General features: G+C 32.7%; 1 protein-coding gene across 12 annotated transcripts in view; it reads left to right on the top strand.

Annotated features, from left to right (window-relative positions):
- The window catches only part of LOC122042373 (ABC transporter D family member 1), a 64,537-nt gene extending 50,241 nt beyond the window's left edge, over positions 1-14,296 (top strand). For 11 of the 12 annotated variants that reach the window (XM_042602462.1, XM_042602461.1, XM_042602464.1 and 8 more), the window contains 8 exons: positions 6,714-6,894; positions 6,979-7,137; positions 7,836-8,003; positions 8,079-8,285; positions 13,196-13,350; positions 13,428-13,480; positions 13,565-13,643; positions 13,730-14,296. In XM_042602462.1, coding sequence (XP_042458396.1) covers positions 6,714-6,894; positions 6,979-7,137; positions 7,836-8,003; positions 8,079-8,285; positions 13,196-13,350; positions 13,428-13,480; positions 13,565-13,643; positions 13,730-13,816 — 1,089 coding nt within the window. In that variant the 3' untranslated portion in view covers positions 13,817-14,296. The remainder of the gene's footprint in view (positions 1-6,713; positions 6,895-6,978; positions 7,138-7,835; positions 8,004-8,078; positions 8,286-13,195; positions 13,351-13,427; positions 13,481-13,564; positions 13,644-13,729) is intronic. The other variant, XR_006129207.1, reaches the window with a different exon arrangement.
- Positions 14,297-16,367: the final 2,071 nt, after the last annotated feature.

Raw genomic sequence — 16,367 nt, 5'->3', positions numbered from 1 at the left:
TGTTGGAATTGTTTAATCTTCCACACTATCATATGAAGTACCTTAAAATGCATTGTAAATCAGAAAGTGCAAGATTTACTGAATAGTCCTCTTACGTTCTTACATTATTAGCATCTAAAAAGTTTTCAAGGAATGTGTTTTGATAATAATTCTATCAACAAGATTGAAGTGTGAGTTTCTTATATCTAAACTGAACAACATACTAACTTAATTGTAGGATATGTTCTCTAAGTTTGTCTTAAGTAATGAGCATCACCAAATTAGGATCAAGATCCATGATGAGTGGAAGACTACATTTAAAACATAGGATAGACTATATGAATAGTTAGTTATGCCTTTTGGACTTTAAAATGTCCCAAGTACTATGTTCATGAGGCTGATTCAATAAATCAGGTTCTAAAATCTTTTATACGAGTATTAAAAAAATTGGTAGTTTATTTTGAAGTTGATTTATAGTATCCCACATGACTCCTGCATGGAACAATAACATTAAGAGAATTTTAATCTTGTGAATTTGCAGTTACATCCTTTCAATAGATTAAGACCATGAGGACTAGCGCTCTTGTTCTTAGACACCCTAATTAATCCATTTAATGTGTATTGTGATTCATTTAGGTCAAACTAAGAGATACCCTTAGTGAAGAAGGCATTTGTCGTCTTCCTTAATGAACAATTCAACTAGTCTAGCATTGTTATTCGACCTATGATAAATTATCATGTTATCAGCTAGACGCTAAGACCTTGACAATATTATTTGCTTTTTTTTTTCCATAAACTTTAATCACAAAGCACTAATATTTATCCAATGTTGACATAAGTTGAACGCCAAGTCAAATGAGTCGACTTTCTTAATTTTTTTTTTTTGGGATAAATAAAATATACATATCAAAACAAGTCTAGAGTGAAATCCCTGAAAATTAGTAGCGTCTCATGTCATAAAACATACCCAATGATCGGTAAACATGAATTTGTACATTTCTAAAAATCTTCTCACTCTCCACTATCCTTCATCAAAGATACAACTGTTCCTACCTCTCCATGCAAAGTGTATCATAGCCGACATCGTAAGGTGTTTAACTTTAGTCAAGAGATGACCGCCTCTAAAGAAACACCCACAAACTTTGTAGGTAGACATCTCCTGCCTCATATGTGGCCACTCTTTGATCCTTCGCCATAAGACCGCTACAAGAGGGCACTCAAAGAAAAGTGCTTTGACGTCTCCATCTCCTGCCTACAAATGGCACAACACCGATCCTCCAAATAGTCCAGTCTGTCTCTAGTGGGAAGTCGCCTCTAAGTCAACATCCAAAGCATAACTACATGGCTAGACTGTATGTAGGGCTTCCACACTCTCCACACCTAGAGCTTCTTGGAGTTGGGACGCCTAAAGAAGTCATAAGCTCTGGCCATATCTCCATCCTGCCCAAACCAATCCACCAAACTCTGCATAGCACCTACCGACGATCCAGTAGCCATAAGGATAAGACCACGGATTTGCAATAATCACTTGATCAACGGAGAATCCGAGTGCACCGCCTCCCAAGTTCATTCGTCCACCTGCCTCAAATAGGCATGATACACCCATTTGATCCAAAGAGCATCCTCCTTTGCTTGTATCCGCCAAAGTACTGTAGCCAGTAAGGCAAGGTTCCAAGCTTTCAAGTCACGAAATCCCAATCCTTCTTCTTTGGGCTTGCACATATCCGCTCAAGACACTAGGGGTGTTTGGACGTCCACATTAAGGACCTGCAGATGCTATAAATGCGATCAATAATACCAAGGGGGATAGGTATAGAGAGCCAAAAGCACTCCACTCTCTGTAATATCGAGGTGATGAGCTGTGCCTTTCCCACATAAGAAAGTGTCTTCTTTGGCCGTTAATTCGTCATACTAGAGTCAAGAAGTGGGTTATAGCAAGCGGTATCCCCAAATATCAAAAGGGCATAGTCCCCTCCTAGAACCCTGTAAGAGAAAGAAGTCGTATACGCGTCGAGTTATCCACTCTAGCTAGATATATGTTCAACTTTTGGTGATTAACCTGAAGTCCTACAATTGTCTCAAACATCTACAAAGAAGATAATGCTCTAGTGATGCCTCATCCCAATAATAATAAGTCATTTGTGTATGCCAAGTGCTCCAATCTGAGATGATCACATCGAGGATGGAATTTGAAATCTAAGAGCATCTACATCAGATTCCTTATTACTATATCTAAACTTTAGGGTAAATGACTCACTTTATTAAATTTAGACAATCACTTTTCACTATACACTACATCAGCTACCCTAAAATTTCCATCATCCTTAATTTTTTATTATTTTTTTCTCTTTCTTATATTTGTTATTATTATATTTATGCAATGAGTGGAAGGAGAGGATTAAAAAGATTGAGTAGAAGGAGAGAGAATAAAAAGAAATATTATTTTATTTTTAGGATAGAGGTTTCATTCCCTAAATTTAGAGAATCACTATTCTTCAAATCTAAATTTAGGGAATGGATAGGGTAGCTGATGCAAAGGTTTTTTAGCTACCCTATCTAAAATTTAGGGTAAAATCTTTAGATAGGGTAACTGATGTGGATGATCTAAGCTAACCGTGCACTATTGTATCTGTCGCCTAAGGATCTCCACACATTCTGGATAAGTAAGGAGAAAGAGAGTCCTCCTATCGTAACCCTCTAAAGAATCCAAAAGACCCATTAATAGCCAGAGAAAATGATGTAGTGGTCACACACTCTATTATCCAGAATATAAACTTAGTAGGAAATTGTAGATCAAAAAGCGCATCACGTAGAAACTCCCAATGAATTGAATCAAAAGTCTTCTGAAGGTCAACCTTCATAATGCATCTAGGGGAGATATGTTTCCTGTGGAAGAGCTCCTATGCTAGATAGATATTGTTTGTAATTAGACATCCCTGAACAAAAGCCGTCTGAGATTGATGAAGTATCCCTCGTACTATCTTAGATAATCTCGAAACTAATACTTTTGAGATGACCTTGTAGAATACCTCGATCAATCTCAGCGGTCTTTTGGTTTTGATGATTGGACTGAGTAACTAGGGGTCTCCTTGAGTAAAGGATGAGTTCATTTTATTGTTGTAAAAGCTATAAAGGTTCTCCCCCTTTTTTGTGATTACATCATGTGATGATGAAGGTGGGGGAGTCCCAATGCATAGGTAAAGACATTGAGTTTTCCTTGAATTCTTGCTCTGAAGATGATCATTGGAATAGGACTCATCCTTCAAGAATGTAACATCAATGGACACAGGGAACTTTATTAATTGTGGCACTTGTATCTTTTTGAGTGGGTTAGTAGCCAATGAAGATGCATTTGAGGGGCGTTTGGGTCAAGTTTTCGATCATATACAAATATTAAGCACCCAATTATTTTTAGTGGGAGAGAATTAAAATTACGGATATGAGGGAATTTTTTTTTTGAGACAGTTGATTGGTGTGCTGAATTTAAGGACTTTTGATGGAAGCATATTGATGAGGTACGCTATAGTTAAGATGGAGTCATCCCAAAAGCAATGAGGGATAGAATTGGTGAGCATGAGAAATCTTGCCATTTCTAATAGATGACGATTTTTCCATTTTGCAATTTCATTCTATTGAGGTGTAGATGGACAATTGGACACGAGCTTTGATGAAAAATGTCATTTTGAAGAAGGTAATCCCTAAGGATGTGAGCAAAGTATTTTACTCGACATCATATTTATATTTGAGATAGACCCAACAAGCACGAATATGATCATTTATGAATGTGATGAAACATCTCATGCCTCTTAAATTCTCCACCTTAGTTGTCCCCTAAATATCACTATGAACCAGGTGAAATGGTTTAGAAGATTGGTAATTGTGCATTGAATAATTTTTTCTGGTTTGCTTAGCAAGGATACACGACTCACACTAAAAAGAAGATGGATCATTATTAAGGAATAATTTTGGATACAAATGTTTAAAATATTGAAAACTTGGATGCCCCAAACATCTTATGACGTAAGAGTACCTCCAAATTTATTCAACTAGACACGAAGAGAGTAGCTAGTGGCTTCTGTTGCAGGGAAGAGCTGTGAGATAGTAGAGGTCTTCCCATTCTTCAGTATTGTCAATCAACTTACTGAAGACAAATTTTGAAATACACAATGATCATAAAGAAATGTTACTTTATAGTCTTGATCTTTAGTTAGTTTGCTAACGCACAAGAGATTGAATTTTAACTTGGAACATGCAAGACAAATTTCAATTGAAGTCCTTGAATAAGAACATCTCCAATCCCTACCATTGTAATTGTATTTCCATTAGCCATTGAAACTTTTACTTCATCTGTTCATATTTTGTAATTCAAAAAAGCAATGCATTGCCCTGTCATGTGGTCAGATGCGTTGGTATCAACAATCCATTTATCTTTCTCATTTTTTTGTGATAATAAGGTTGATGCGTAGGAGTGGAGTCCAAAAATTCAAAATTTTGGTTTTTGTGAAATATGAGCAAAATCTTCATTTGTTAAGGAGTAAAATGTGCTGGAGGAGTTTTCTTTAGCTCACTGGATTCATCTATGTGGGTTGATGGTTTGCCTTTCCTTTGACTTTGTGGCTTCCAAAGTTGGTTTTCCCTCCGCTTATGGTCAACACAATCCTTGTGGTTGCTCTTCTGCGACATTGAGAGTGGAAGGCTTCAACATAACTTTCTTTCTGCTTGCTTCTCATCGAACTTCAAAAAATATTTCACGGAGTGAAGGGAAAGGTTTGGCTCCTAGAATACGACCTAGTACTTCATCCAAGTCTATGTTGAGGCCTTGAAGAAAGTCGAATATCTGATTTTTTACAAGGACCTTATTATACAACACAACATCCTTAGCACACTTCCATAGAATTGTGTAAAACAGATTCATTTCTTGTCATAGATCAATCAGTTAGTTGTAATACTCAAACATTGATCCTTGCTTTATGTTTCGCATATTTGATCGGATTTCAAAACATTGGGATGTGTTTTGAAGATCCAAGTGCATCTCTTGGACTGTATTCCAAATTTCTTGGGTATTTTTGTAGAATAGGTAAGTCCTTCCAATTTGAGGCTCTATTGAATTAATCAACCAAGCCATGACAATAATATTTTCAGCTTACCATGCGTTGTACGTTGCACCACTTCCTTTCCTTTTCCTTTTCCTCAAATCACTAAAAGAACGGACTGAAATCATTCTCTGAAATTTGACCCATTTAGTTTGTGTTAGGTGAACTGCAGAGAATGATTCATATCTGAAGTTTGACGAAGGTTCCAAGGGACTTGGATGAATCCATGGTCGAACCCTTGGTGTGATCAGGACCATGCTCTGATACCATGAAATCAATGAAATAAAAAAAAATTAAGAAGAAATCTTTGTACCTTTCATTGAGAAATGATACAAATATATATACAATTCTATGATCTTTGTCTTGTGTCTAACATAGGAAAAATCCCTATAATTAAGCCAAAGAATTATGACTAATTTACATCATAACTAATTTGAAGGATTATGATTTTTTATTCCAGTATCCTTATCATCTCTTTCCGACATTATATTGGGAGGGTGAGAGATAAAAGGAAACAGGGAGGTGTTCGACGAGAGAGATCGACATTGGGGAAGGCCGAGAGTGTTGGCGCATGGAGAAGAGGAGCTAAGTCAATTTCTTTCACGAAGAGAGACTGAAGAGAAGGAAGTGATAGAGTTGTTGGATGAGGGAGAGAACACATGGGGAAGAAGAGAAAATGGCTTCGGACATGGATATGTGGGGATAAACACTTGAGTGGGAGAGAGAAAAGGAGAGAAAAATAATTATCTCAATTCCTCAAAAAAAAAAATCCCTAATTCATCCCAACCCAACTGAACTAGTTTATCTCCACTTAAAATTTGATTCAGTCATAAATTTGCCAAAAAAAAAAATATGAAACAACCCCAGTTCGAACCCACATGACGTGAATCACACCTACTTGATGGGTTTAATCCAAACCCAATTTAGCTCAACTTGACACCCAAAATCTACTTTGATGGTTCGGTTTGAGTTATTTTCTGGTTTAATTTTTTTTAAAAAATAAATTAATTTAAGGTGCAAAAATTTTCAATCAATTAAAACTCCATATTTAACAAATTTGAAATGCTTAGCTTTGGTGATTTTTATGTGAAATATCTTTAGGATGGTTGTAGGAATATTTGTTGACTGATCTTGTGACTGTAAGTAATAGTCTAACTGTAATATAATGTTTAAAGTATTAAGTTACAAAAAAGTCACAAATAGATATAAAATTCATGTAAGATTAACTTGCCAAGACTGTTTGATTGTTAATGATATTTAGTTAGTACAAATTACTAAAAGATGTCATGCAAAATTAAATATGAACTATATATAATAACTTTGTGATTTTTGTTTAAATATTATTATGAGAATATCTGTTTTATTTGCTTGCTTTAGCAATGATTCATCTTTCAGCTGATTCTGTTCTTACTTAGATGGGCTTGACTATGAGCTCCTTGAATGACCCAATACTTATTCTAATATCACTCCTATGCTAGGTTGTGATTTCCTTATTACCTTCTCTAGGAATTCTTTTTTTTTTCTTGCAGCATCCATAATCATGATCATGGTATTAAAATGTATTCATAATTGATAAATATTCTGTATGATGAAAAAGGAGTTTTTGTTGTTGCTATACTTAAAAAACATTATGTCGAACAGATGGTTGATTCAAGATTCACTGAATTGCTTGAGCATTGCAAGATACACTTGAAAAACAAGTGGTTGTATGGTATACTAGATGAATTCATCACTAAACAACTTCCACACAATGTGACATGGGTACTTAGTCTTCTTTATGCCATGGAGCATGAAGGCGACCGTTCACTTACATCTACACAAGGTTGGACAGGACAAAAAGAATTGCTCATTTTGTTAATTTAATCAAAGAATACATCAATTTTTCATAATCATAAATGTTTGACAGGAGAGCTAGCACATTCACTAAGGTTCTTAGCCTCTGTTGTGTCACAAAGCTTTTTAGCATTCGGGGACATACTTGAGTTGCATAAGAAGTTTCTTGAACTCTCTGGTGGTATTAATAGAATTTTTGAACTAGAGGAACTACTGGATGCTGCACAAAGTGGTATGTGTTGTATAATATATGACGAATGTTCCTTTTGGCATCCTGCTGACTCACATTCATTTTACATGTATAGAATTATGCAAGTCTCTTACTGGTACATCATTCTAGTAATATATATATTCTTTCCTGCAACCTAGTACAAATAAATCCTACCACGTAGTAATTCAATGATATTTAGACCATATTGTCACATATCCGATTGATGTTTACTCATTGTCATTAAAATTATCAATATTATTTACTAGAAATCGTACTTGAATGCTACTTTGAGCACTTTAAATTAGAAATGTACCTTATATGTATGTGTTAATATATAATATAAATTGCCCCCATGCGTTGGCGCAGTTGGTAATTGTACAGATGTTTGTTCCAATAGGACTTGGGGTGAATTCCCAACGGGCTCCAATATATAATATAAATTCATGTATATCCGTCTAGAAGCATATTATGGCTAAGATGTTGAACTTATTCACTAAAATCATGTCTTTTCTTCATATGAGTTTCACTTGTTTATACTTTCAGGGCATGTAGATGTTTAGGTTGAAATGTAAAAGAGGATACTTCATGAGGCCTGTTAACTTAGAATTTAAACTAGAATCTTTTGTTTTACTGTTATCCTTTTTTCCTTGCAAATCATCATTTTTTCTTCTTAATTATGGATTCTTAATGCTGACCATTGTGCTGTAAATTTCCTGAAGATGCAGAAGCATCTTTGTCAGACAATACTGTCAGCAATGATTCCAATAGCCTGCCTGGTCAAGATATCATTTCATTCTGTAAGGTGGATATTATCACCCCATCACAGAAGCTACTAGCTAGGCAGTTAACTTGTGATATTGTGCATGGGAAAAGTCTCCTTGTTACTGGTCGGTATCTGAAATTTAGTGCATTTATTTTTCTTTGTATCAGAAACTAAGTGGGTAATTATGATCTTATTGAAGGTCCAAATGGCAGTGGAAAGAGTTCCATCTTTAGAGCTCTTCGTGGATTATGGCCAATTGTATCTGGAAGACTCGTGAAACCCTGCAATGTTGTGTTTTATGTACCACAGAGACCATATACAAGTTTAGGAACATTGAGGGATCAAATCATATATCCTCTTTCTAGAGAAGAAGCTGAATTGAGGATGACTACTATGATGAGGATTGGTAAGCCATTAACACAAGTGCCTAAATGGTACTAAAAGCACCCCAAATATATTGTAGTAAAAAAATGACAGTTCCCCTTGCTCACTTTAGAATTTTTTTTTTATCATTTTACATATGATTGCAACTCATTAGTTATAATTTATAGGGTGTAGAATAACTCTTTTAATCTAAAACGAAGGCATTATGCTAGGTAATACCTTGACTAGGCTATCCAATCCTTTATTGTTTGGGACTCTCTATTGGGTTAGAGCTAAATTTTTATGATGCCTAATCGTTACATGGGAATTTAAATTTACATGAAGAGGCTAAGTAAAATTCTCAGTGATTTTTAGAATAGTTACCTGGTATTCTAATCCTCTTGGGCATAATTGAATCACAAGTGAAATGGTAGTGAACCTCAATTTAATATATTTATGCAACGTTGGATTATTTGCAATTGTAAGTGATTGCCTAATTGCATGCTTTATTAGTTTAAACTGCTAAAATCAAGATCATTAATGAAAAACTTCATTAGTATTATATCACTAGTGCGTGTAATTACATTAAGCTTCACATCTAGTTTATACTAAACCACATTACCAAGTTGCCTCTGATATGATATTGACCTATTAATTCTTAGTATAATTATTATTATCTATATTATGCTTTCTAATAATTTATATCTAATGAAACTCAATATGCATTCTTATTAGATTAAACATCATGAAATCATTTTTATTTCCACAAATATTTGATAAATATAGGAACCCTTAAAATCATCACCTTTTGACCACATATTATGATTTTCATATTTGGAGTTTTTTTTATTTGCATCCAAGCATATCAACCTTTTTTCTAAAAAAAATAATATCTATTTTGTATTTTATTTAAAATAAATTTTCCATTGAGTTTTATATATAACTTCCACTTCAAGAAGGTGCCAAAGTTACAATGATAGTAGTGTAATGAATAAAAATTAAATGGTCTACTTTGGTGTAGCAACTTAAGTGACATCCTAACAATACTTGTTGAAATAATATTCTAGGACTTCGTTTGAGATCCAATATTTCCTTAGTATATTTTTGTATTCTAGATCACTCTTAGTAATATATTTAGGGGTTGCTTAAATGAACATTTTTAGGACTACATACTTTATAAAATTGTAATTTTTATACGCATTTAAAACTATTGAAACGAGTATATATATTGGTCAACAATATGAGAACATTTCAACATAGTTATTAATTGAAGAGCCTAAAAGAAAATATTTTCTACACATAAGAAGATTATTTATTTTTTTGTTGTGATTCATGTATCATGTTTTTCACGTTTCTTTTAGATTCCTCTTAATTTTTTATGCCTTTGATTCATGTCATGTCTTAAGCATAAAAGAGTGGGAGGAGCCTACTCTATTAACCTATTCTCTTTTACAAATTTGAATAAATTATCATAAAATAGAATTCCACAAATTATGTTTTCTATTAATGGATCAAGCAGTAGCTTCTTGTTGTGGAAAATCTAGAAAATAAAAAGATTCTTTGGTTTTGTTTTCTTCTCTTTTTATTTATTTAATTTGAATTCTAATAGATTATTATACAACAACAACAAACCTTATTCCACTAGGCAGAGTCAACTATGTGAATCCTTTTACGCCATCAGGCTTTATCCTTTACTATATCATCTATGTTTAAATAAATTTTATCCTATTTTATCATTGCTAAGTCTTTTTTAGTCTTATTTAATGTGTATTTGTCATATATTTACATCGTCTAAATAGAGTATTTATTGGTCATCTAATTATAAGTCCGTATTATCGTTAACGTGTCTTTGAATTTTTCCAAAATAAGCGCAACCTTGACTTTTTCTCTAATGTTCTCATTATTATCTTTTGTCCATCCTTGTATATCCACACATTCAGTTCTGTGACTTTCATCTCCTCGTGTGCTCGAGTGATAGTCCAATATTCATTTCCATATAATATAACAGGTTTAACAACTGTTTTTTGTAGAACTTCCTTTTAAGTTTTAGAGGCATTTTACATTACAAAGAACACTCGACGCTCCTTTCATTTTAACCATCCTACTTATATTCTATATAAGACATTTTTCTCAACTCCTTCATCTTGTTGTAAAAATAATCCTAAATAACTCATCATTTTCTATCTTACAATTGCATTATTATGCCAAATATTGTTAAACTTAAATTTCATTTATTCTGTCTTTACTAAATCTAAAACCTTTCACTTCCGGTATTTCTACCTAGATTCGAGTTTAGCATTTATTTCTTCACGTGTCTCATCTACAAACAATATGCACCATGATAACGTGTCTTGGATGTGTCTAGTGAGTTCATTCATTATTAATATAAAAATATAGGGACAGAGTTGATCTTTAATCTAATCCTTTTTTTATAAGAAACATTTTGGTTAATCTGCTCGGAGTCTTCACTCTTGTCATTACATATCCTTAATTATTTTAGTATATGCAACGCTAACACCTTTCTTTCTGTTCTAGAATTTTCCACATAATTTCCCTCGGAACTTTATCACAAACTTCTATTGTCGATCTTCTGTGCATAAATTTAAATTGATTTTTTTTTATCACCATGGTATTCTTCCTTAGCCTTTTTTTATTACACTTTTTCAAAGTTTGATGGTATGACTTATTAGTTTAATACCTCTATAATTTGCACAATTTTATATGTCTATTTTATTTTTATATCAGAGAACTAGAGTACTTACTCTCCACTAATCATACATTTTTTTTTTTTTCAATATAAGGTTGAATAACTTTGTAAGTCATTGAGTACCTTATTTCTCATGCACTTCCATACATCTATCGAATATCTTATGATTCAACGCTTTTTTTATTTTGCATCCCATTTAAAGCATGTGTTATTTCTAAAGTTTAAATTATATGATAAAGATTTATTTAACTTACCTAAGTTAAATTGGTCATCTAAATTTTGATTAACAAGTAAAAAAACTACCACTTTTATTCATCATTCACTAAACCCTATCATATTCATTTTTAATACATTTTATTTGGATAAGATTTCTTATATTCCTCTCTCTCGCTTTTACTATTTTATAGATTTCCCGTTCTCTTTCTTTTGTATTCAGCTGTCGATACAAGCGCTCAAAAGATTTATTTAGTTTCACTCACTTTTTCTTGACCTCTTTTTGGCTACTGCATGTTGTTTAAAGTTTTTTTGTTCTAACAAGTGTATAATAACTTATAGGTCGTTCATTTTTCCTTCACTTTTTCTTGTACTTTCTTGTTCTGCTACCAAGATTTTTTACTTGGTGGTGTTACGTCCTTTTGACTCACCAAGTATACTCTTGGCTATCATTTTCAACTTTAATGTCATCTTTGCCCATGTCGTATTTGAGTCACTATGTATTTCTCTTAGTACTTGTACTCCTACTCTCTTCTTAAATATATATTGCTTTCCATCCTTTAACTTCCACCACTTGATTGCAAGAGTCATGCATGATTTTCTTGTATTGATTTTATACTTAAGGTAAATATCCAACGCTAATAACCTATATTGGGTAGTTGAGCTTTCTCTTGATTAGTGTATGCTCTTATTATTATTCTTGCTCTATTAATTCTTTTGATGGATCATAGGACCTATCCTATGATTCCACTAAATTCAAAACAACTTTTGGGAGTTAGTGGAATAGTTAAATTTGGACATAAAATTTTTGAATGTAAAAGAGTTTTAGATATGTTCGTCGAAGAGTAGGTTGTCAAAATCTAAAGGAATTTTGTGAGCTTCGTGTGATTGCTGTGTTTACTAGATTAAAAGTGCTTTATGGCAAGGATTGAAATGTTGAACTTGTTTGTTGGCATAAGTAAAATGTATTGTGTTGCCGGTAGATTGGCACACAAGATGAATTGACATTGATATGGAGCGATGACTTGCAAAGGAAATAAAAGGGAGAGGAGAGGGGATAATGCACTACAGAGAGAAGTATCTTAGAGAGAGGAGAAAGGGAGGTGCAACATGCATGATAAGCGACGACACATCGACAGATGAGAACGAGAGGGAATGGGTGAGAGGAACATTTGGAGAGAGAAGAGGGGAATCAAATAATTTAAAATTTTCTAAAAATACTAACCTAATTAAATTGGTTGAACTTATTTATTATATATATATACATGATTTAGTTTTAAATGGATCAAAATAAATCTAAATTGAATTCTGTTTGAACCCACTTAATTCTAATTGTCATATCTACTCTACAAACTCTATCTAATCATATAGTTTCAAATTTCGAGTCATATTAAAATTTTGGTTTATGATTGGAAAGATTCTATTTTGATACCGTATCTTGCTAATATGGTTTCGGTATTTTTTAAATATAAAATATATTAATAAAAAATAATTTTTAAATTAATTTTTAACTTAAATATTTAAAAAATAAAAATACTAATAATAAAATATCCGATGAGCCCGCGGAGGCTCACAGTACCGGTGCCGGAGTATAGTGTATATTTATGGGAGAAATAAACAAACTGTAGATTGTTTTTATATCATAACATTGTAGTTCTTTTAAAAGTTCATAGATAGACCACCAAAATTAATGTTAAATTTTATTATTAATCAAGATGTGTTTGACCCAACTAATTATAATTAATTTTTTGTAATTATTTATAAAATAGGTTAATGCACAACATTTAAATGTTAAATTTTATTTATGTCCTTGTTGACTTATTGTGTGGAATTCTATTCACATTTTCCCTTGAAAATAATTTTAATATATATGAAATGTTATAAATTGATTAACCATAGCTCGGGAGTAATTTCTGTAAATAATTTGTTATTGGAATTTTGTAATTTATGAACGATTGTGTGGTAAAGGTTAATATTTGGCACGTTTTGCTCACATCTAGTAAGAAGTGTATCCTTCATATTATGATATGTAGGTGAAAAATCTGAGGCAACTAGACTTCTGGATGTTCACCTAAAAACCATTCTAGATGGTGTTAGGTTAGTTTATCTTCTTGAACGAGAAGGTTGGGATGCTACTGCTAACTGGGAAGATGTTCTCTCTCTAGGAGAACAACAGAGGCTAGGAATGGTAAATTTCTTGACCCTGGTTTATAAATTTTTATGTCGATTGTTATCATTTATGCCTAGCTTATGTACTTTTTCCAGGCTCGCTTATTTTTCCACCACCCTAAATATGGTGTCCTAGACGAGTGTACCAAGTATGCAAGCAACAACATTGTTCAAATTTGGATGATTTCCTTTGAATTGAAAATGAAACATTTTAGTTGTTTTTTCTGTGACAGTGCCACTAGTGTTGATGTTGAAGAGCATCTCTACAAATTAGCAAATGAAATGGGAATAACTGTCATTACATCCTCTCAGGTAACAAATCAAAGGAAGGTTTTTAATTGTGTATAGAAATTTGGGTTGAGAATTGCACTGCTTAAATCTCAATATGCATTTTACAGCGGCCTGCTCTCTTACCATTTCATTCAATGGAACTGAAACTTATTGATGGGGAGGGCAAATGGGAGTTATGTGAAATAAACGAATGAGAATTTGGATTTGCCGGAATCTTTGGGTTCAGTTGCACTATTGTTTTTAGTTATCTATGCCATTTGAAGTAGTAAACACGGATATCAGTGCTTTCACAAATTGCATCTCAGATATTTGTCACTTTGGTAAGTGCAACAACAAACACAGTAACTTGATTGAAGTCTCCACATACTGAAAATTCCTTTTTCAAGTTCACCAAGACATACATCTCAGAGATGGATGAAGAATGCATCTCCTTCCGGTATAGGATTGATTCTGTATGCAGTTCACCAAGACATACAATGTACATATACAAGTATACGAGGACGTTGCATCATATCCGTGCAATTGTTATAGATACTTCCGTGCATAGTTTCAGATTTTGTAGAATAAAATGTCATTGTTTGACAACTACATTCAAATGCTTCCTAGATTTAGTACACGGAAAAAATTATGACAAGTGTATTCAATCGAAATCTTAGTGATTATTGTTGCATTTATTATTGTTTGTCATCTAGTCAATGTTTTCCAGACTTCATAGGAGTGCAGCTTAGTCACTGTTTTTGACGTCATAAGAATGCAGCTTTGCGGTGTGTACTGATTGTTAAAGGGATGACAAGGTATAACACTTAGTCATGGACTTGTGGGTGTTTATATTTTATGCCATTTCTATAAGCTATACTATTGTATGTTCATACTTTAAAAATTACAAATATGGTACAAAATTCTTTTATAAATCGAGACAAAACTACTTTAAACAAGTTGATTGCTTACTTGAATTGTTTAATATAGTTTACCTATTACACAACCTCATGCTTTATTATTAAATAGATGACATTATTTAAATATTTTATTATAATTCACCTAATACATTAGATCTTGGTTTTTTATTAAATAAATGATAGGTTGAATTTTTTTATTATAATTCACCAATTATATAAGAAATAATAAGATTATAATAAAAGGATAGCTTTATTAAAAAAAAGATGTAAGTTATATTTATTCTATTTTTCTAATTCATTTAATGAGATTTTTATGTTATGCTACAATGATAATTCAGTGATCACGACCTAAACTTTTAATGGTTTTTAAGTACTTAGGATATTCTTGATTACTGTCTCTTTGTTGGCATCAACTTGACATTGGCAAAATAAGTTAGGTTTTCACCAACTGATCTTGAAAATTTTTATTCACCGCTAGGTAAATTTAGAAAGTGCTCACGTTGAAGACGATTGGCACCTATCGATGTAGGACGCCTTGTTTCACTGGGTATTAGAATCATAGGTAGCAAATAAGGCCGCTTCACCAAGTGGGCAGTGCTCATTTCCACCTGGTTAATCATATTTGGTGTCACTTTTTATAATTTTTCATATAAAATAGAGTATCCATCAAAAATCGAACCATGACGCTCTTGAGTATCCATCAAACAGCGTCTCGTTGCACCTTAGAGCATCCACAGTGAAGCTCCCACTCTGACGTGTCATGAGGGAGAAACCTCCCTCCCATAGTGGGAGGGAGGTTTTTCACTCCACACGATGAAGTGGTCCGTGGTTACGAAGTCGTTTCGTTGTGCTTTTTAATTTTTTTTTTTATATTAATTTTTTTAATAATTATAAAATTTTAAAAATAATGGCCAGAATAATTTATTAGAGATGTTTGTTTAATTAAGAAAAAAATATATATGGTCTGGAGATTTAAAAAATATGGGATCATGAAGTTTCATGTTAGTAATTTATAAATTTAAATTTTATAAAAATTTGATGGTGTATAATGTAAAATATGGAGGAGAAATAATTTTTGATATGCCACATACATGATAATAAAGGAGCTCTCAATGGGCTCTAACCATTATAGATGCCTTTATATATTTTATAAAGTATATAACTACAAAATCTCATGCATGTCATGATATGCATGATCGTCCATATTGAGATTCAGCTCATTCATTCTCTCTAAGCCTATTATCCAAAAGAGTAATGGCATGCACCTGAAAGGCAATGCTCATTTTTATGCTTATTAAACATTTTTAGTATTTTGTAAATTTATTAAATTTGGAAGCCTCAACCAGCTCTTGAATGTATCCTGATACTTAGTATATAGGTTGTAAATTTATCTTGAATGCTCATTTTGCAAAAAGCCATTTTTTTCATCTTGTCAAAATTCTAGCTCTGAAACACTTGTTTGGCCCCCGTGTAAATCTGTATGTTATAGATTTTACAACCATGGTTCATTTCATTTTGCAAAAAGACAAGTTCTTTGACAAATCTGTATGTTATGGATTTACAAATATAATCACTTCTAGTACATTTATAAAGCAGTATTTTAAGTGCATACTTTCATTTCATATAATTGGAATTCAACCACACGAGGCAAAAGATACAATTGAACATTTATTTTAATACTCAAATTCTTAATGCTGAATAACTTTCAATATATGTGACAGATATCACTTTATTTATTTTATTTTATTTTTTATCTTTTACCCGTGCCAGTTGCCATTTGCAACATAACAGAAGAAGATGTGTAGCAAGGGAAAGCAGCGTGACAATCGTTGGACAACCATGTTTTATG

The sequence above is a fragment of the Zingiber officinale genome, chromosome 2A (assembly GCF_018446385.1).
Source record: "Zingiber officinale cultivar Zhangliang chromosome 2A, Zo_v1.1, whole genome shotgun sequence".
Lineage (NCBI taxonomy): Eukaryota > Viridiplantae > Streptophyta > Magnoliopsida > Zingiberales > Zingiberaceae > Zingiber > Zingiber officinale.
The sequence above is the reverse complement of the archived record's forward strand: the minus strand, read 5'-3'. Positions and strand labels throughout refer to the sequence as shown.